Source organism: Tamandua tetradactyla, chromosome 2 (genome assembly GCF_023851605.1).
Source record: "Tamandua tetradactyla isolate mTamTet1 chromosome 2, mTamTet1.pri, whole genome shotgun sequence".
NCBI lineage: Eukaryota > Metazoa > Chordata > Mammalia > Pilosa > Myrmecophagidae > Tamandua > Tamandua tetradactyla.
The window spans coordinates 46,413,410-46,433,993 of record NC_135328.1 but is presented as its reverse complement, the minus strand read 5'-3'; the positions used below and the strand labels follow the sequence as shown (position 1 = coordinate 46,433,993).

Here is a 20,584-nt window from a genome sequence, read left to right as displayed (position 1 = left end):
AGGCATTGAAAGACATGCCTACCTGACAGGTGATTTTGAGCACTTCTTGAGAGAGCACTCTGAGGACTTCAGAGCAGCCTCAGCTTGGCTGTGGACATTGCTAATGCCATTCTCTTTCATAGGAGGAAGAAGCCAAGAAGCTCGTAAGTGAAGCCATTGCCGCTGGTGTCTTCAATGACTTGGGGTCTGGAAGCAACATTGATCTCTGTGTCATCAGCAAGAGCAAGCTGGATTTTCTCCGCCCTTATTCAGTGCCCAACAAGAAGGGGACCAGGTAAGTGAAGGAGATTAAATTCTTCCTTGTGTCCTCTGACTTCCATAGCCAATCTTGATATCTCCATGGTAGCTGGACAGAGTTTTCTTGATTCTTTCCCATGTTAAGTAAATCCAGTATTCCCAAAGTCAGCATTAAACAACAAATCTGAGTCATTATTTGCCTTATGATTGTGGACTGTTGGCCAGTGTGTTGGGGGAATGGGCTTTGCTGAGCTGCTTGAAGACCTGAGCCAAATTTCTCTACATGACCTGTTTCATCTGTTATTTGCAAGATGTTGCATGACTTGGAGCACATCTGTGGTAATGAGGCAGTGGGTGGGAGGAGGGAGTACTCACACTCTTTTCAGACTGAATGGTGTCCTAGGTAAGAATTCTGGAAACCCCATTTGAGCCACTGAAAAGTAGTGTTAGTTGTTGCACAAGGAGCTTCTGCTCAGTGCTGGAGTTCTTGTCCAGAAGGGAGTGCAGCAGTGGCACATTTTAAGTTCCTTGGGACATAGGTTACTCGTCTGTAAAGGAGACTGTAAACATATAAGAACAAAAACAAAACAACCCCATCCACTAGTGTGAAGATTCAGTGAGTTATGTGAAAGTGCTGGGCAGGTGGGTGTGCAAGGGTCGATATCTGGATAGAACTGTTTCCCTCGTGTCCTGGGGCAGAAGGCAGTGAACCAACAGTATCCATGCCCCGTTGGATCTTACTGTCATCTTTTCTGTTAGTAACTCACTGATTGGGCTACTGTATAAGTTGGGGGAATCCTTTCTCAGAGTGGACAGTCAGGATGGGAACAGACACCAGTGTGGACCTTGCCTTAAAAATTTATGTGGCCTTCTCTGGTTCTCAGCCCTCCACAGCCCTGTTTTATAGTCCATATTGCTTTAAGGTAGAAGCCATCCCTTCATGCTGCCAAAATCAGGCTCTCTAACCCAGATGGTGAAGAGGCTCTTGTTATATAAGCCTCCTGAAGATGGTGTGGTTCAGATGAGTCAGGCATACAGGAGCCTCTTATGACTCTAGTTCCAAGACTACCATCTGGCAAGGTTTCCAGTCTGGTGGGGAATGAGAGACATCTTGAAGGGGAGAGAGGGGTTGGGGCATATTTTTTTAAATGCTGCTGCTTGGGTCCTTTAAGAGAATTTGGTGGGATGGGAAAGTTTTTCAGAAATAAAGGCTAGTCAATCTTTGCTACCCAAGCTCCTGAATTTTACATGGAACTCTTCAAGTCTTCCTCTCATTTTTCTGCTTCTTTGTTGAGTCCAAGTGATCATGTGAGAGGTTGGGTTTTGAGGAGCACATGGCCATAGCACGGCTAGTAGCCTCTGTTAGACCATACTAAGCATGCCAGGTTGACAGAAATAATGTCCCTGCAGTGGACAGACCGGAGGAACAGTTGAGTTAGTGCTGCAGTTTGACAGTGTCATAATTTCTGGATCCTGTGTGAGAATTAACTGGTCAAATATGTGTCTTAGAGACCACCTTATGCTAGGAGACCACTGACAAGCTTGTTCTAAGAAAAGAAGGTGTTCTGTGTCCTAGCGGCAGTCCACCTTGTCCCTGCAGGGGACAGTTCACTCTCCTCTCTTGAGTATTGTCTGAAGTAACAAGCCCATAGTTTGGCTGTGGATCATTTTTATCCTGTTCATGCTTTCACATGTTTTTAAAATGTTTGAGGTAATGGTTTAAAGTCATCCTTGTTGTTCCATAAGAGAAGAGTGATCATAAACATAAATGATTTATTCCCTGCTGGTTACTGAAAATTGCTTGAAACTTGAAAGTCAGATGACCCAAATATTTTCCAGCATCTACTATGGATGTAAGGTGGGGAAGGAAATTTGAGTACTCAGTGCCATGTGCTTTCTCCATATTTTTAAAATTTGTATTAAGAAGTCTTCTCATACACAGTCCATATGGTGTACAATCCGTGGCTCACAGTATCATCACATAGTTGTGTGTTCATCACCATGATCATTCTTAGAACATCTGCATCACTATAGAAACCCTAATCTTTTAAAATGTGCATTATAACTACCAAGGGTCCACATTTTGCAGCACTTGAGAGATAATGAGAGTGAACTTTGGGGAGGGTAGAACCACCCCCCAAGGTCGCCGAGCTGGAAGTTAGGAGAGCTGGGATTCCAGGCCAGGCTTGCTCACTGCCTTGCCTGAATATCTTTCACTCTCTTCAGCCCTCAGTGGGGCACTTTTAAGGGTGTCCTAACTGTGCTTTTGTCTTTCTCTTACTAGATTTGGCCGATACAGTTGTGAGAAAGGGACCACTGCGGTCCTCACTGAAAAGGTCACTACCCTGGAAATTGAGGTGCTGGAAGAAACCGTCCAAACAATGGACACTTCCTGAATGCTGTCAGTGGCTGATGGTTATTGCTCAGAAGACTGGGGTATTGGAGGCCCCCTCTGTAAGACATTCGTTTGGCTAGTGTTTGCCAAGTGAAATTCAATAAAAAAATGAAAACCACATGAGTGGGCTGGAGGCTGTGTGGGTTTTTTGGCTGTTGAGATCCATCAACCTGGCCTCCCTTTCAGGATGAGTTACCAGTCTGATTTGTGGTGGGTGTGAGAGCAGTGCAGTGCTCCCCAAAACAGATGATCCCTCAGGAAGTCAGACGGGATTACTTTGATTTTAGGTGAACATTATACCCATCCCTTGTACTAATTTTTACTTTCTCTTAGTTCAGGTTGGCCACAGGATTTTTTTATTTTTGGATGGGTGCAGCACAGAAGCCAAGTAGGAAAAAAAAGAGACAAAAATGCATGTCCAACGTCAATTTCTAGAGATTAGTTCATTTCTAAGTACCAAGAAAAGGGACTTGGTGTGGGTGGACAGTTTTCTTAGCTGCATAAAACTGGGTGAACTCCACTTTGGCTAGTTTTCACAGAAATCAAAAGGAGTGGTTTTGGGTTTACTGTTTTGTAATGATTAAGACATGGTCATTTCAGAAGTACTCATGTCTGGTGAATGGTTAAAATTGCAGGCATCCTGATGTTTAGTCAGAATTATTCTGATGGTGTTGAAGGTGGATGGAGCACAGAAAGAAGGTTCTTCTGTGTTCTGAGGCCAGTTCTTCCAAGAAGAGACACAGTAGGGACTCTGAGGCTATAAGCAGAATATTTGCTCAAAATCTTTCTAGTCTCTCTCTGAGAAACTTTGAGCGGTAAGGCCTAGGCAGGAAGACAGGGACTTGACTGTACTGGAGAAATCATTGTCCGGGACATGAGAATGACATCCAGCACCATGGTCTGAGTGAACCCATTCTTAGGCCAGTTTCTCTTGTTACAACCGGCAGGAACGGTGTAGGTAGAATAATGGAATTATTTAGGGCAGCAACTTGGCTGATGATTATCAAAATTATTAGGGGCGCTTAAAAAAAATGCTGGGTTTACTCAGAATATTTGGGGCCTGGGAAGTTGTTTTTAAAGGCTCCTCAAGAAACTGCTGCTGACACTGTGAGTTTAGAAGGAAAATATATGAAACTGTTTACAAATTATCCATGAATCATACTCATTTACAAGTAACACCTCTTACCCTCAATTTATTTCAAACATGGAGAACAAGTACAAAGCAAAGGTTTGTATCTGAAGAAAATCTCTTACAACCTACAGTGTTACAGCAGAGCAGAGCTCACACAGGGAACAGAGCAGTGTCCCAGCCCCGACTCTTATCCCCATGAGGCTGGGCATTGAGTGTGCCGGCGCCAGCCAGGTGAGTGCCAGGAAACACCTGGCCAGGACACCCAACAGCCTGGACAGCAGCTGGACTGTCACCAAGTCAGTGGAAGACAATTTACACCATGTGAGGATTAATTTGAGTATAAAAACAAAATTCAGACTGTTTCCTTCAGAGCTTGAGTTTTCCTTAAGTTCACATTTATAAATTAGTCTTCACAGTTAATCCTATTTGGGAACAAGAAATAAAAACACATCTCTGTTTTCCTACAGATAAACAATTGTACATTAATTCTTGGCTTACACAGTCCATGGACTTCAGTTTTGTGAAGGCGTAAGTGGCTGGCTACCATTTTTAGAGAATCTATATTGTACTAAATAACTTGGATATTTTATTTCAAATTCTGTCAGCAACCTTGAAGGTAGGAGTCCCATGTTACAGATGAGGAAACTAACGCTCAGGAAGGTTAAGAAACTTGCCCAAGGTCATGCTAAGAAGTTGCAGAACTAGAATTTGTGCAGAGGACAGCCAGGGGACAGAGCCCTTGTTTTTTTGTATCCCATGCTTCCTTCCCACTGAGGACAATGGTGTAACACTGATAATGGAATCAAGCAGATGAAGAAGTGCCTGGTACACAGCAGGTGTTCAGTAAAAGATGGCTGAACCAGACTGCAAGGATACCATCCATGGCTTTCAAATACCACTTGCCTTCTGAAGCTCTGCCTCAGATGCTGGGTTTTCATCGTCATTCATCAAGTTCTACTGGAGATAAAAATAATAGTAAAATCTCCTCTCTACTGAAAGAAAAAAAATCTGCTTTATCCTTTTAAAACAGAGTAAATTACGCACACAGCTTTTGATTGTCTGAAAAGATACTAAGGATTAAACTGAATTTGCTACTATTCATTTCAAAGGCTCCCTACACAAATCAGTCTTCTGCAACTCTGTTAGTATAAATGTTGACAAGTCACTGAAGGAATTATCCTATGGATTCACATTACAATGCAGATACAAGGGGCCCTTCAGTGGCTTGCTGAGCTACCCACCCATGCTAACAACCCAGCCTGGGTCGTTCACAAGGGTTTAAAAAAAGGACTTTTGAATTTGACTATCAGTAACACATGACCGGTGCCCCTGCCCACCCCCAGATGTTCTGTCTGCAGCATCTGTGCTGTAAGGCCTGACCCCCTTTGGGGAACCTGCTGAACCTTAGATGTTCTAGGTTACCAGGTGGCCACTTCTGAGAGAGGAAGTCAAGGCAAGGTGGTGTTGGCTTTTTATAAGGCACAATGCATACAAATTCAGGTGCTTGAAGTCCAGACATGCATCTGTTTGGCAACCTGGTGCACATATCCGATGTCAGGTCTCTGGTCCGGGTCAGGGTAGATACACATACTGACGAGTTCTCGCAGCTGCAGGGGAGAGACCGATGGTGTTATTCTGAGGAAGGCAGCTGTATTGAGGCCTCGCACTCAGCACTTTTCCCTGCTTTACCCCTTTTAATCCTCACAGCACCTAGAAGATGGTTTGGGAAAAGAAATGACTGATGCATAGCTGCACAGCTTCCAGAGAATAACCAGGAGAGTCTTAGGCCCAGCTGGCCCCAAGGCCACAATGAGAACGCCAAATAATTTTGAACTTTGAACTGTCCTCACTACCACTGGACAGATCTGGTCCCGTGTGTGTGTGTGTGCATGCGTGTGCCCTGTCAGTCATGCAGATGCCAAAACCAGAGGACAAAACTCAAGGAAAAGGCTTATTGATCATAATAAATGCATTAACATGCAGCAGGGCTGCAGTCTGCCCACCCCCTGGCCTCTTTATTGTGCTCATGAAAGCCAGAGCTTTTAATTATACAGACACTGAAGGCTGCTTCTGCCTTGACATGGGGGAGGGGTGCCTTGAGCCTCTGATCGCCTCACATTCTTCAGATAGCCAGAGTGCCAATTATTTTAATGGTAATTAAAATAATGACCCTAAAAAAGCCTACATCTTAACTTGCATCTGTGGGCTCACCACAGTATTTTTCATTTAAATACTTGCTGCTGGAGGGGCTAGCTAGTCCTGTGGGGTCAGGGTCAGGGTCCAGGATCGCAGCCCTGAGCAGAGGGGAGGTCTTGAATAAGAGGGGGCTCAAGTGGATGCAGTTGCCATGCTCCGGGATTCTGGGAGGAAGGGGTGAAGGGTCATTCTGGTGGCCGAGTGCTATCATACAGACTGCCCAATGAGACATTTCAGGCTGAATGAGCCTGGGCCCCTGTGTCCTGCAAAATAAAGGGTTCAGGCAGATCCAGGATTTTCTAACTGATCTCTATAGAGCCTTGGGGGAGCTCCTTTAACCTGTGCATGTGCCTTTTGGGGAGGCTTCTACCTCTTTATAAACACTGGGAAGCCCCTGACAGAGGACAGCTGAGCAGTCTGCTCAGATACTCCTGGAGTCTGAGGTTGCCTCTAGATGAGACATATTTTCTGAACCTTACAATGTTCAGAGGAAAGTAGGCAGCTGTGGTTGGCCTCTGATGGGTTAAATATCCAAGAAAACCGGGTTAAGGTGGTATCTCTGTGACCTGAATTGCTCACTTATGAGTAAATCATACATTTGACAGTAAGAGTGTATATTGAAATTTTCAGGAATCAAGCATTAAGAAGCACCTTGCATGCCTAGATACAGGACCACCTGCCTGCCCTGGAAATGTAGCACAAACTGTTGAGAATCAGGTATTCTGGGAAGTAGTAGCTCAAGAAGACCAAACTTCTTGAGAAGGGAGCTGAGGGCTTCTCATGGTTTCATTCATTTCAGCCTCCTAACTTAAGCAGAGACTACAGTTCCCATTTACTCTGAGGCACAGAGAAGTTGTGATTGCTCTGCAATGCATGGCTCCAAGCTTCTTCTACTAGTACAGAATTTAAAAATTAAACAAAAGATGAGAAAAAGAAAAACCACCAAGCATAACTATTAACTTCTTAGTAAAGAAATTGAACTAGTTTATCTTTTCCTGCCAACTTATACTTCAGAGCTCAAGTCCTTCCTCCACAGGTACATGCGAGAATCTTGCAAGCCACCGAAACAGATGCCAGGCTGAGAGGAAGGGTGCTCCTCTCCTTGTCTATCTGACTTCTGGGAGCCTACAAGGCCAGTGAGCAGGGCACTGATCACAAAGGTTGCTAGAGAGAAACCTTTGCTAAAGGCCTTGGTGGCCTCTGGTTGGCTGGGGCTGCCTGGACACAGGGTTGGAATGCTTCAGGAGACTTAATGCCTAGGCCCCTGGAGGGCAAGGGCTAATCCTTCCAAAGCCTCAGATCCTCAGGACTGCGATTCTAGCGAGCGCTTCACCCTGACTGTACGATCAACTCCCAAAGAGATGTGCCATCAAGAAACGGGACGGAATAGCGGTTGCGTGCATTGTGCAGGCTCAGACCGGCCATCTGAGCTCTAATTCTGCCCCCACCACTTAAAATTTTGTTATATGACCTCAGGCAAGTTACTTAACCTGTTGGGTCTCAGTTCCCTCATCAGTAAAATGGGGTGATATGAGGATTCAACACAGCAAGTCTAATTAAATGTGAGCTGTTATCATCTATCATGAGGCAATGGCTCATGGTCCTGCCAGGCAGACTCGAGAAGGCCTCAGACTCCCCTTCACACCCATAGCATTGGCCCTACGCAGAAATACTGTTGGTAGTTGGTGCTCAGCAACCATTTACTCTGAGCCTGGCCTGTGCTACTCGGGAGAGGCCACCTTAGATGATAATGGCCCTGAGTGCTCAGTCTGTGCAAGCCTGGTGCTACACTGACACATAACACGCATTACTGTAATTAATCCCCACACCAGTGCTTTGGGGCAGGTGCTGGTATTATCCCAATTTTCTAAATGAGGAAACCGAGGCTCAGAGAGGTGAAATGACTTGCCCAAGAACAGCAAAGGACATTGTCATCCTCTGTCTATACCCTTAACCACTGCTGTGCTGTAAAACCTATCAGGTACTAAGCACCTGTCTTTCGGACCCATTTCAGCCTCACAATTTCTCCACAAGGCAGAATATTAGCACTACTTTGAAACGATGGAACTGAGGTTCTGAGAATGACGTTCATGCATCATTTCACACACATCTAACCATGACAGCCCAGTGCTGAACCTGCGTAGCGTCTGTCTCCAGAGCCCCTGCACTGAATATGAAGTGTTGGAAATAAAAACCCAACGTGTGACTTAGTTCTCTTACAGTAAGAAGGAGTCAGCATTTGCTGTGGTTTTGTGTCATGGAAGTGGGAGTGGCAGCCACTGGCGTGTGGGGCGAGCTGGGGCCCTACCCACCTCCTGCCTCCATGTATGTCTGGTTCACAGTGTCTAAAACCACAGGGAGCTGCCCCTGTGACCCACAACAGTGCACTCCCGGGTGAGGGGCCAGTCATGTTGGCAGAAGTGTGCTGGCGAACTGCGCTGGGCAAGCTGCCTCCTGCTGTCGGGGAGCCCACACCGGCTGGTGTCTGCGAAGCTCCCTGTTTGATTAAATTGTTCTACTTTTTTTCCCTTCTGACTCATTTTCCCAGACATTTTCCCTTACCCACTTGAAGTGAACCCAAGCTCAACTGCACAGCTGTGTTATTTCAGAACTGCCCCTCTTGAGCCCCAGTTGGCCAGTAGGGGTCACCAGGCCTGGCCCCTGACTTCGGCCACTGCCAGTCAGCAAACTCACCTTCTCAGAGTAATGTTCTCCAGGGAGAGGTGGGTAGTCACACTGTTCGATCTTCTGGCAGAGGGAGAAGAGATTCATCTTATCTCCATAGAAGGGGCTCTGGAGAGCTGCCATCTGCGAGGGGGACAACAGAGATGAACTTTCAGCCTTGGGGCTGACACGGAGGGACTCCAGACGGGGATGTGGTCTGACGCTGGTCCTGACTGCAAGCGGCCCGAGTCCCACTACTTGTCCAGCAGGATTTCTGACCCCCATACCCCAAGGGAGCTGAGATTCAACAGAAAAGGGCAGCTTGAACATGGCCCTTGATGAGCCCATTTATTCCTTCTTTTACATAAACAAATGGGGACTTCAGTGACAGAACTTTAAAGGCAGTGTGGGGCTTGAAGCTATTATGTCCCTCAGAAAATAGTGTTCTTTGAATCCATTCCTGCGGGTGCAGACCCATTGTAGGTAGAACCTTTTGATTAGGTTGTTTCAATTGAGGTGTGACCCACCCCACTCAAGGTGGGTCTTAATCCTTTACAGGAGTCCTCTATGAGAGCAGAAGAGGCAGGAAAAAAAAGACTAAAGAGCTCAGAGAGAAACACCCAGAGAAGTCTGGAGAGAGCTTAGTGAGAAAAGTCCAGGAGATGGTAAGAAATGACCCAGACACTCAGAGAGGAAGGCCACTGGAACCGGGAGCCGAAAGCAACAAAACCCAGGAGCAAAGAACCTGTAGACACTGGCCATGTGCCTTGCTTTCTGACAGAGGAACCCTGGATGCCAGCAGCCTTTCTTCAGAGAAGGTATCATCCTGTTGATGCCTTAATTGGGAAGTTTTCATGACTTAGAACAGTAAATTTGTAAGCTAATAAATTCCCATTGTAAAAGCCAACCCATTTCTGGTATATTGCATTTTAGCAGCTTTAGCAAACTGAAACAGACAATAAGGGAGATGGAACCGAAAATGGTGAGCCCACAAGGTGCAGGGACTTCCCACTTCACACCTCAGCCCTCAAGGAATGGATCTGGTTACGTGTATGTAGCAGATGGGAAAGAGGCTCCGCTTGCTGGAGGTGGTGCTCGGGTTTGTGTCTGCACCTGGCAGATTCTCTCTGGTGCACCATCTAATTTATTTAAAAAGCAATTCCAAAGATAAATTTAGGAAACTACTTACTAAAGGTCTACCTTGTGGCGGGAGGGAGAGGGGGTGGGGAGGCATTTCATTTTTGGCTTTTTAAAGCCCAGGCTATACTTACCAGCCCATTACAGAGCTGTTATGTGAAGGATTGAGAGCTCAGAGTGGTGATGGTTGCAAGGGGGCCTGTAACCCCTTACTTCAGGGAAGCTCCAAGGAGGAAGGGAAGTACCTGCCTCTGCATCTAGTTGCATCTCTGCCTGAATCCCAGCTCTGCCACTTGCCTGCTGTATGGCAGGTATCCTTTTCTTGATCTGGCCTGTGGCTTCTCATCTGTAAAAAGGGAAGAAGCCCCAGCCTACAGGACTGTAGTGAGGCGTGGATTGGCACACGGAGGAGATGCTACAAGCACATCTGTTCCCATCCCTGCTAAGGGATGGGCAAAGACCATTGGGAGGTAGCCTCAGTGGATTCTCTCCTAGTCAGGGAACTACCAGGCCTTGTCCTTCTGGAGGGTGCCCAGATCTCCCCACTCTACCATTCAGAACAGTGACGAGGGGGTCTCTTCAAAAAGGGTGCTGCACAAGCTAGGGAGCGACTGCAAGGCAGCGGTGTGGCAGCCCAGCAAGGTGCCGCCAGCCCCATCTGCTAATTACTCCATAATGGGATTCACATGCTTCTTGTCACTCCCGTTTACGGTCGCCTGCCACCAGAGGACAGCCCGACGCCTCCTGCTAATGAAGTAACTGTGCCTGCCTGTCCATTTGGCCTTGGTTGCCTTCCAAGGAGCTGACTGCCAGGCCCACTCCACACGGGCTCCCTGGTCAAGGGTTCCCGGGTCTGGGAGGGCATCGGGATACCTAAGCAACCTCCCTCCTCCTGGTGCCCTGCAGGGTGGGCCAGAGAGCCTTTTTGCAGGCAGGGAGGGGCCTGCTAGCTGGGTCTTCGGGTGTCATCATCTTTTGTTTCCCATCTGCTCCATCTCCGTTTACCCCCCTGAACAGGTTTGGCGACTCCCAAGAGCAGGACCAGCCTTCCTCAGAAGGACCTCAGAGATCTTCAGAGCCCCGGGCAGGGTCCGTGGGTTAGAAAATGGCTTTGAGGAAGCAGCAAAATATGGTTTGGAGATTTGGGGGTTCCTCGGAACTGATAAGCACCTGTGGGCCCAGTGCCTGGGCTGTGCCAAGGTGGCCTTTGGCAGGGTGAGTTCAGCGGCAGCATCACAGCTCTCCTTTCCTTCCCTGATGGCTGACTGGGGGCCCCTCTGAGATGGGTGGGAACCCTTCCAGACCAAGGAACCCTCCCTTGGAGGAAGGCTACAGAGAGTGGTTCTGGTGTTTGGCATGGGAAGGATGGGTGTGCAGGTGTCTGTCGACCTGCCAGAGCTGGCTTTACCGGTGAGTATGCAAAATGACGTCACTTGGGTGATGCATTTCCATCAATTAAAATGAGACCCTTGGTTACAAAGGGTTAGGCACTGGGCAGTTTCAAAGGACTTCTGCTGCCACGGCAGAGTAGCTGAGACCCCAGGGTGGTCACTTGGGGTGAACTGGTGCCCTCCGAGTCATAGCTGGACAACTCAGATGGATTTTAATGGAAGCTGTTTCTATTTGGGGCAGAAAGGAACAGTTTGAATATTGGCCTTGCTAATGCAGGTCCTGGTTTTTATGCATCCGACCTGGGAAAGGACTGGGTGGTCCTCGTGGCAAGCCGATCAGAGCAGGTTTTTGCCTCACTGTTCTGGATTCCAAAAGTCCCCCGTATCTGCCAACCCCTTTGGATCAGTTCTTCCGTCCTCTTGAGAACTCTCACCACGTCATTTCAGAAAAGCTTTTTTTTTGGACAGAGTCAGCAGAGGCTATTCAAGTGGCTCCCTCTCCACCCTCCTGGCTAACAGCAGCTTCTCCATCCAGGCGCCCAAACCACCCTTGTAGCCCAAGAGGCTTCACACATGCAGATTCTAGTGGAAGCAGCGTCTCTGCCTGTTCCCTGTCCAGCTGCCGGCCACAGGCTTTCCACCCAGATCAGGGTAACTGGCTGCTGATGGAACCTTTGGGGCTGCTTGTGACACGGGGATTAAAACGATTTCTCTGGATGGCAAGATCTCCTCGTACAGGTGCCCGCCGAGCCCCTGACAGGTCAAAGCAGAATACAAACTGCTGTTCAGGCTTGAGACTGGTTGCCTTGTTCGAACTGCCAAAGCCATGGCTCTCAGTGCTGCTCCTCAAATGCAAACTTTTTCCTCTTTGTTGTTATCAGAATGACACAGAGCCAAGGAAAAGGGACAGGGTGGGCCCTTGTCCCCTCTGGGAGGCTCAGAGGAAATGGATTGAGATCTGAGATGTCAGAGGGAGATGGGGCAGTCCCCTTCAGAGAGATGATGACCTGTGACTCCCAACCCAACAGGGCCTCAGACACCCACCTTGTTGTCCAGTATTTCCCAAGCATGTCCTGGAGTAAATGGTGAGCCACAGAAGGGAGCCCAGCAGCCGACAGCCCTGCTGCCCCACGAAGTAGGCAGCATCCAGGCCATTCTGCTGGCCGGCCAGAATCCCCAGATGGGATTCCACCTAAGGCACAGCTGGCCCGCTTTCCTGGTGGTCTCAGTCCTTGATGGTTCCTTCGAGGCTGCCATGAGATGCCCCCCTGCTGAGGATCCAGGGGCTGGTGCCAAGCGAGCCAATTCCTTTAGTTCCGTTGTCAGAGCTCAGCTCCCGTGTAAATAAATAAATCCTGCAGAGCCCCGGCAGCCTGCTGAGTGCCTCCACGGGGCGCGCTGGTTAATGAAAATAAAGCACTGGGCCTTCTGACACGGCCGAGCTCAGGCATCTCTGCTGGGAGCTCCCCGCTGTGCCTGCTGAGGGCAGCTCTGAGGGCGCCCGGGTTCTCGCCATCAGGTGTTCCCCTCACAGCAGCCTGGGCCGAGGGTGAGCCACCATGGTCATCCCTAACCCAGGTGGCTGGGGAGAAGGGGACAGGGGCCCTAGCTCCGACGGGACCACACACCCATTCCTGCTTTGGGGCTGGGCCTCGCTCCTGTCACAGGATGGTGGATGAGACCCATAACCCCAGCACCTATGCCTCTGAGCTGTGTGACCTTAGGGACCTCTCTCCACCTCTCTGAGCCTCAGTTTCCTCATCCGCAGGAACAATCCTTAAGTGGTGCCTGGACCTGCTTCGTGTGAGTCTGGTGCCTCACTCCGGCACCCTGGGTGTGTGCTTCTCTGATGCTGTCCTCTTCAAAACAGACTCCACTTGGCACCTGACCCGCAGCAGGCAGGGCAGGCAGCATCTTAGAGGGATCTCAGGAGGTTGCTGGGGAGGGGCTGGATGCTCAGGTGGGAGGGGGGGTGGCAGGAGGAGGAATAAAGACCCGCCTAGAATCCGAGTCCTAGTCCCTGGATCGTGTGATTGTTACATGGCAAAAGGGACTTGCTGGATGCAATTAAATGAACAATCTTGCAGTAAGGAGGTCACCGTGGATGATCTGGGGGGGCCCCAAATGCAATCATGAGGGCCCTTATGAGGGAGACAGGGTGATGTGACTACAGAAGAGCAGAAGGCCATGTGGTGGCGGAAGCAAGAGGTCGGGGTGATGTGGGCCAGGGAAGGCAGGAGGCCTGCAGAAGCCAGAAAAGGCCAGAAAACAGACTCTCCCCCAAAGCCTCCAGAAGGATCCGGCCCGACACCTTGCTTTGCCTGCTGAAACTCATCTCAGAATTCCCACCTACAGGGCTGCACAGGGAATAAATACGCCTGTTGTACGCTGCCAAGTTTATGGTAAGTTGCTACAGCAGCCACGGAAAGCTAATATGCGGGTGCTTTTGAGACGTCCAAACCCACGCTGGTGCTTGGGGGTAGCGCACGTCTGTCCCCATTGGGGATGGTTTTCTTTGGCCTTGTGCTGTCACCTTAGGTAGGGCCCAGGCTGTCCAGGCCCGAGTGTGGGTGCCACGGGGGCCAGCCGAATCCTCAGCCGTGGCCTGGAGTGCATGTGTGGGTGGGGGTGGGGGAGCCTTTGCCACCAGCTCCTCAGGCTGGCGCCCAGGGAAGCCGCCACAGGCTGTGTCGCGGGAGATGCCAGTCGTGCCTGCGGGATGTTTCCCTCCAATTACCACAGCCCTGGGCTCAGATGCGTTCCCCTCTCCCTCTGCCCAGGAAAAACATCCGCTTCCCTCCCCTGCAGGGCTTGGGGGGTGGGGAGAGGGAGCCGCCTGGGGGGCTAGCCAGGGGCCTGGGTGGGGGCCCTGTCCCATCACCCCGGGAAGGACCGGCCACGTCAGCCAGGTCAGCCACGCACATCCTCTCCCGTGGGCCTGAGGTTTAGATCAGCTCCCACTGTCCCGGAGGATGCCCAGTCCCTCTGTGGGACTTTATTGACTTATTTCATTGACTTCTTCCTGCCGACATCTCCCTCCCTGGCTAGAAGCCGCACAGCCCCGTGCACGGCCAGCAAACAAATGGACTCGGCCCCACCGGAGCCCTGATGCGGGGCAGTCACTACAGTGGGGCCATTAGACATGCGCTGCGGGGGGAGGGGAGGGGGTGGAGGAGGGGAGGAGGGAGGGGAGGGGGAGGAGCTGCCTGGTTGGGCTCCCTTGAGGCCGTGGCCGGCTGCTGCTGTCTTGGAGACAAAGGCTGGGGCTACCCGGGTGGGGGGGGGGGGGCGGCTGCGCTCAGGCAGAAGGCTTGGCACGAACAGAGGGAGTCAACAGCCACCCGCCCACCCTGGCCACACCGGGGCCTGCCTGTGTATCTGTTTGTTTACATTTGGAGACCCTCACAGTTCATAGAGGGCATAAGTGGGGTCTGAAAATTCAAAATGAAACATGGAAAAGTCAAAGGAACAGACCCTCTGTACCAGGAACAATACAAATGAGCAGAGAAGGACAAAACTGGGTCCTTCAGAGGGACAGAAGCTGAGCTGCACTTGGCTTCCCACTGCCCAAAGCAAACAGGGACATGTGTGCGCGGCAGGGGCCTCCCTGCCAGAGGCGGGTGCAGAGGTCCACTCACCAGGCCCCGGGGGCCTTCTCTCAGCAGCCGCCTCACTCACAGGGCCTGAGGGTCTCGTTTACGTGTCACAGTAAGGCGGAGTATGACCCTATTTTATATAATGGGGCTCTTGGGGGGCTGTGGGGGTGTGACTCACCCAGATCCTTCAGAGGGTAAGTGCTGGAGGCTGGATTTGAACTCAGGTCCTATAGACCAAAGTTTGAGCTCACCCCAGCACCCCAGCATCTCTCTCACCCTAATTCCCACAGCTTCACAAGCTGCACGCGCGCACGCACACACATGCACGCACGCGCACACATGCACACGCACACATGCACACATGCATGCACACACACATGCACACACACATGCACACACACAGAGTTTAATTCAAAACCGCATCTGGTGGCCGCCTTCCATGCTGGGGCATCTGCTCCGCCCTTCAGAGGTCCCGATAAGCAGTCCCCACTCCCAAGAACCCCACGCCCCATGGACCTCTGGAGGTGGCTCTGAATCCCTTTCTCAGACCCCAGGCCAGGCAGGAGGGTGCAGGGCTGACAGCCCGGCTGTCAGGGGCCTGCGCTTGCCCTCATTACGGGCCCCAGTGGCCTGGGTGACGAGAGTGTACCCGCCAGAGCCGACCATACTTGCAGTGAAGGCTGGAGAGAGATCCCAAACTCATGAATCATGCTGGGTGACAAACGCCAGTACCACAGCGGTTCTGTGTCACCCAGGGAGGTCCCTGCCCCTGGGGCTCTGTCCACCGGATTTCAGAGCATCCTTGGGCACCCGATACAAGCACGTTTCTTTCCAGTTGTCCTTGTTGATGAGAAGAGCTGACTTTCATCTCTTTTTTCCCATTGCTAAAGACACCTATTTCCCTCTGAATTCTCTCCTCCATCTGCTGTCCTCCCCAGGCTCCCCCAGGTCACCCCTACCAACAGCACACTCGCCCACCCTGCTCAACCCCTCTGGACTCCCCAAGCACACCACCCAGGATCCCGGCGGTGAGCGGCAGGGAGCTGGGTACACAGCACAGCCCTCTCTCACCAGTGGGGCTCCAGGAACTGCTCTGCTCTCCCCGAGTCACCACAGTCCACTCAGGTGGGCTCCATCCCGACTCGGTGGCTCCCGCTCTGGGCTCGTTAAAAACCTCTTCCCACCGCAGATGCTCGTGTGGAGTTCCAGAAAGAGAACGTGACTTGTTCTCCATGTCTGCCTGTCAGAGTCTGACTCACCCACAGACCTTCAAGGGAACGCGGTGGGGGGCCTAACATCTGCTGACCTCCAGGAGAAGGGGGTCTTCGTCACAAATGCCCCAAGGGCCACGATTCCACCTGGCTTTGTCTTTAATAACCAGACCGATCTTTTAACGTGAAGTATCTGTTCTTATTAATAGCAGGCCACTGGCTTTGAAAGAAAGACACTGTGAAGGTTAAACCTCGCAAAGGGATCACAGTTTTGATTTCATAGTCTCACGCTGTCACGCGGGAGGGGGAGCCCCAGTGCCAACAGACCTCGGCCACGAGCGCGGCCTTCTGCTGAATGGCAGCAGCAGCGGGCGGCGCATCCTCTGGCTTGCACAGGAGGGCCGCAGTGCACTGCCACAGTCTCAGGGAGGCACCGAAATCAGGCTCTGCAGAAAGCAGCAAAACCCACCCAGGGGCCCCTCGACGCACTGCTGTCATGGGACCCTTACCAGCCGCTTCAGCATCACAATGAGGTTCTTTGAGCTTATCGGCTCCAAGCCAGGGCCCACGTATGCTCACACCAACTCCAGGGAAAGCAGAAATACACACAAAGTTCCAGTTCTAAAGCCACATCGAGTTCAGTAGCTGCGCAGCACCTGGGGTTATCCAAAGCCCCTCCGTGCCCATTACGTCATTTATCTGGACCACGGCAATGCAGTGCGGGCACTACTACAGTTCCCATTCACAGATGGCGAGACTGGGCTCAGCAAGATGGATGCAATTCTGGAGGCACCCAGCACAAGTGGTTTAGGGCAGGGTGGTGGGAGGGAGTGACAGCCAGCCTCAGTGTCACTGGAGGGCTCAGGCCTCCCCACCCATCGGTGGCTGCCATGGCTTCACAGCCACAAGTGGCTTGCATACCCCAGACCCCCATTCCTAAGGGGCCTGGCTGGGGGTGATGGGGAGCTCTGTTAATTGAGGTTGTCTTATGCCTGCTCCTGCCTCTTGGTCCAGGCTGGCCCCAGACCTGGAAATGGCCACCTGGCAGCTCCATCTCACGCCTGGGGGCAGGGGCTGGTGGTCTTTAGTGAGACCCACATTCCTGAGCCAGGAAGAGCATGGACACCCCTCAGCGGGGAGTGTTTCAGAGGCCTGAGGCGGACGGGATTCCTCCCTGGTCCCCAGGGCCCTGAACTGGGGACTGCTCCATCAGCGAAGGACAAACAAATGACTGACACCGTCAGTGTGTTTACGTGGTTTCCAGGAAAACCCAGGGCCGCTGAGGGCCTGCAGTAAGCACAGGTCACCTGGGCAATTGCGTCCTCCTGCCTGGGCTCCCTCCTTCACCCAAGCAGTCCCTGAACTCCCTCTTGTGCTTCTAGTCGGTCTCCCTTCCCAGACTCTGAGCAACCTAAAGGTGAGATAATACTCAGCCTACCATTGTCACCTCCAGCCCAACGCTGCTAAAACGGTGGATGCAGGGCTGAGGGGTGCAGGACAAGTCCCTGATGGTCCCGAAGCCGCACACTCACACGGCGCCTCCAGGCGTTCCCAGCCCCAGCCGGGGACAGGAGCCCCTGCCCCAAGGCGGGACCGCCGAGCGTGCATGTCCCACCGAAGGCCGCCAGCCATGGGCCACAGGCTCACCTCGTACAGCAAACAGCCCAGGGACCAGATGTCGGACTTGAAGTTGTAGCCGTTCTCGTGGATCCTCTCTGGTGACATGTAGTATGGCGTCCCAACTGCAACACAGGAAGGGGGCCATGCTCACGTGCTGTGCTGGGGCAAGACACACAGGTATGTGTGTGTGTGTGTGTGTGTGTGTGTGTGTGTGTGTGCGTGTGTGTGCATGTGTGTGCGTGTGTGTGTGGCTAGGAGGGACCCAGCCCCTGTCTTGCCTGGAGACTGGGTGGCCCCTTCCCCACTGTGGGCCTGTCCCCTGCTCTGTCACACAACAGGGGTGAACTAGATTGGAGGTTCCCAGGTTGGTAGGGGGTTAGAACCACCTGGGGGAATTTTAAAAAGTAGATTCCCAGGACCCACCCCAGATCTAAGAACAAGCCTGGGGGTGGGGAGCCGGGCTCAGTATCTCTGCCAACTGCCTAGGGGAGTAAGCAGCAGCAGCCAGGCTCTGGGAAGCAAATGACCAAATGAAGGAATCTGGGGAGAGCCCAGATCAGGATCTTGATGTGAAGAGAAAACAGGCACTGTGAATGTCTACCAAGCATTTCGCCTGCATTGTCTCATCACTATTCCTAACAGTGCCATGAGGGGCATCCCCATATTACAGATGAGGAAACCGAGGTCCAGGTGGGTTAAGAGACTCCCATCAAAGTTCAAACCCAGATCCCAGGCTCCAAAAACTGAGCCCTCGGCCCCCATCCTCAGCTGCTGCCACCTGGCACACCCAGACTTGGGTAAACCAAGATTTCTGAAACAGGATAGAAAAGGCACCAACCATAAAGGAAAAGATGATAGATTGGAATTCATTAAAATTAAGAATATCATTTCATCAAAAGACACCACTCAGAGAGTAAAAATGGCAAGCCACAGACTGGGAGAAAATAGTCTCAGTACTCAAGGAAGAACTCATATTCAAAACACATTTTTGAAACTTTACAAATCAAGGTAAAGCACGCTCTCCCCCAAATTATCAAAAGACTTGAACGGGCACTTCATAGAAGAGAAGATTTAGGTGGCCAAGAGGCACATGAAACAATGCGATCTGACTCATTACTCATCAGGGAAATGCAAATCAAAGCACAAGGAGATGCTTCCACCTCCCCCACCCAGATGGTTAAGGTTTAAGAGACTGATATCACCACACCAGGCCATGGGCGGGGCGACCAGAGCTCTCACACTTTGCTGCTAGGAGCCTAAGATGGTGCAATCACCTTGGAAAGTGGTTTAGAAGTATCTACTAAAACTAAACCCTTCCTGCTTTATAACCCAGCAATTCCGCTCCCAAGTATATATCCAAGAGAAATGAGTGCTTCTGTCCTCAAAAGGTATGATCAAGGATGTCCCCAGAAGCTTTATTCGTAACAACCCCAAATGGAAACAAATGTCAACCAACGGGGGAATGAATAAATAAACTGTCATATATACATATATTTTCTTGCAATGGAATACTATATAGCAATGAAAAAGAAACAGATCTCAGGCACACACTATAAAATGGATCAATCTCACAGACACTATATTGAGTGAAAGAAGCCAGGCACAGAAGTGCACATGCTACCTAATTCCACTTCTATGAAGTTCAAGAACAGGAAAAACTGGCCTACAGGGTAGTGACAGGGAAAGGGCATGGGGAAGACTGCTGGGATCTTGGAAATATGCTACCACTTGCTCTGAATGGTGGTCACATGGGTGTGTTTACATGGTGTCATCATGCTGTGTGCTTATGATTTGCCTCCTTTTTACTGTATGTATATTATACCCTAATGACAAATAGAAAAGGAGTTTTAATGGTGAGGATAAAGTTCTGGCATCAAGAAGAAAGAAGAATGCAGGAATCTTTTTGTGATCCCTCTTCTTCCCCAAGAAGGGCCAAGACTTCAGGAAACTGTGGAGGAGTGTGCCTGGCTTTCCAGGCCCTATGGAGCTGCCTGCAGGCAGAGGAGGCACACTTCTGAGGAGCTGGAGCTCTCTTAGAGGAAGTGAGCTCACCATTCCTGGAGGCATGCATTGTGCAGCAGAGGGACTTACTTGGCAGGCCTGGGGTAGACCCAGGAATCTGGATTTGTAAGCAGTCCACGAGATTCTGACCTCTGTTCTTCTGGAGGGTAGTTGTTCTGGGGGCTTTAGGACCAGATTTTTAAGATTGCTACATGGAGAACAAGTTCACTGGCTTGGGATAATTGTGGCAGCAGTGGGGGTGGCCGTTCTAATCAGGGTCTGTGTGGGAAGCTGGAGTTCAGTGTGGCTGAGCCTGAGGTACGGCCTGTGACACTAGGACAGGGGATGCCAGCAGCACAGAAACACTTGGGACCCTGAGAGGAGAAGCGGGCTTTTGGTGAGCTGGATTCAGAAAGCAATAGGTGCCCCAAAGCAGGGGGCTAGGACAGTGTAAAAGACATTTGGGGGCAAATACAAGTTAGGTAACTTTTAATTTTGCCAAGTAAGGGTGTTTTAGAAAAAAACACAAAAGCCAAACTAACACTTAGTATCACTATTATTTTAGAAAGAAAGGACAGCGTAAGACTGGAAAAAGTAGAAAACCTACAATCTCAAAATCAAGCACAGTCCTTTAAATTGAAAAAGTTTAGCATGTGAAAACTTTAACATATGCTTCTTCTTTTTCTCTTCTTATTGGAGAAGGATGAAAAACTCACAGAGAGGCTGTGAGCAGTGCAGGAAACCACCGTCCTGGGCTGTAAGCTCCCTGGGTCAGGGCCTGGGCAAACCTTGTTCTCCAAGGTGTCTCAGTGCCCTGCATAGGAGCAGCCCACGTCGGGCGCCTTGTAAGTGTCTACTCACTGAGCCAAGGAATACGAATGCTATCAGATTGCACATGTCAGTGCTGACACTTTTTTCTTGCAGCCTCGTGCATTGTTTACTTCACCAATAGCTGCCCAAGAAGGACAATCTTTATTAGCTCCAGCATCTAAAATCTAATTACT

General features: G+C 50.6%; 2 protein-coding genes across 4 annotated transcripts in view; one reads left to right on the top strand and one right to left on the bottom strand.

The window, feature by feature from the left end:
* The window catches only part of PSMB7 (proteasome 20S subunit beta 7), a 75,864-nt gene extending 73,114 nt beyond the window's left edge, over positions 1–2,750 (top strand). Inside the window, exons 7-8 of the mRNA XM_077144461.1 lie at positions 123–274; positions 2,522–2,750. Of these exons, the coding sequence (XP_077000576.1) occupies positions 123–274; positions 2,522–2,633 (264 nt within the window). The 3' untranslated portion in view covers positions 2,634–2,750. The remainder of the gene's footprint in view (positions 1–122; positions 275–2,521) is intronic.
* Positions 2,751–3,797: 1,047 nt separating this feature from the next.
* The window catches only part of NEK6 (NIMA related kinase 6), a 93,289-nt gene continuing 76,502 nt past the window's right edge, over positions 3,798–20,584 (bottom strand). For all 3 annotated transcript variants that reach the window (XM_077144457.1, XM_077144439.1, XM_077144449.1), the window contains exons 8-10: positions 17,607–17,701; positions 8,655–8,768; positions 3,798–5,371 (exon numbers count right to left, since the gene is read on the bottom strand). In XM_077144457.1, coding sequence (XP_077000572.1) covers positions 5,261–5,371; positions 8,655–8,768; positions 17,607–17,701 — 320 coding nt within the window. In that variant the 3' untranslated portion in view covers positions 3,798–5,260. The remainder of the gene's footprint in view (positions 5,372–8,654; positions 8,769–17,606; positions 17,702–20,584) is intronic.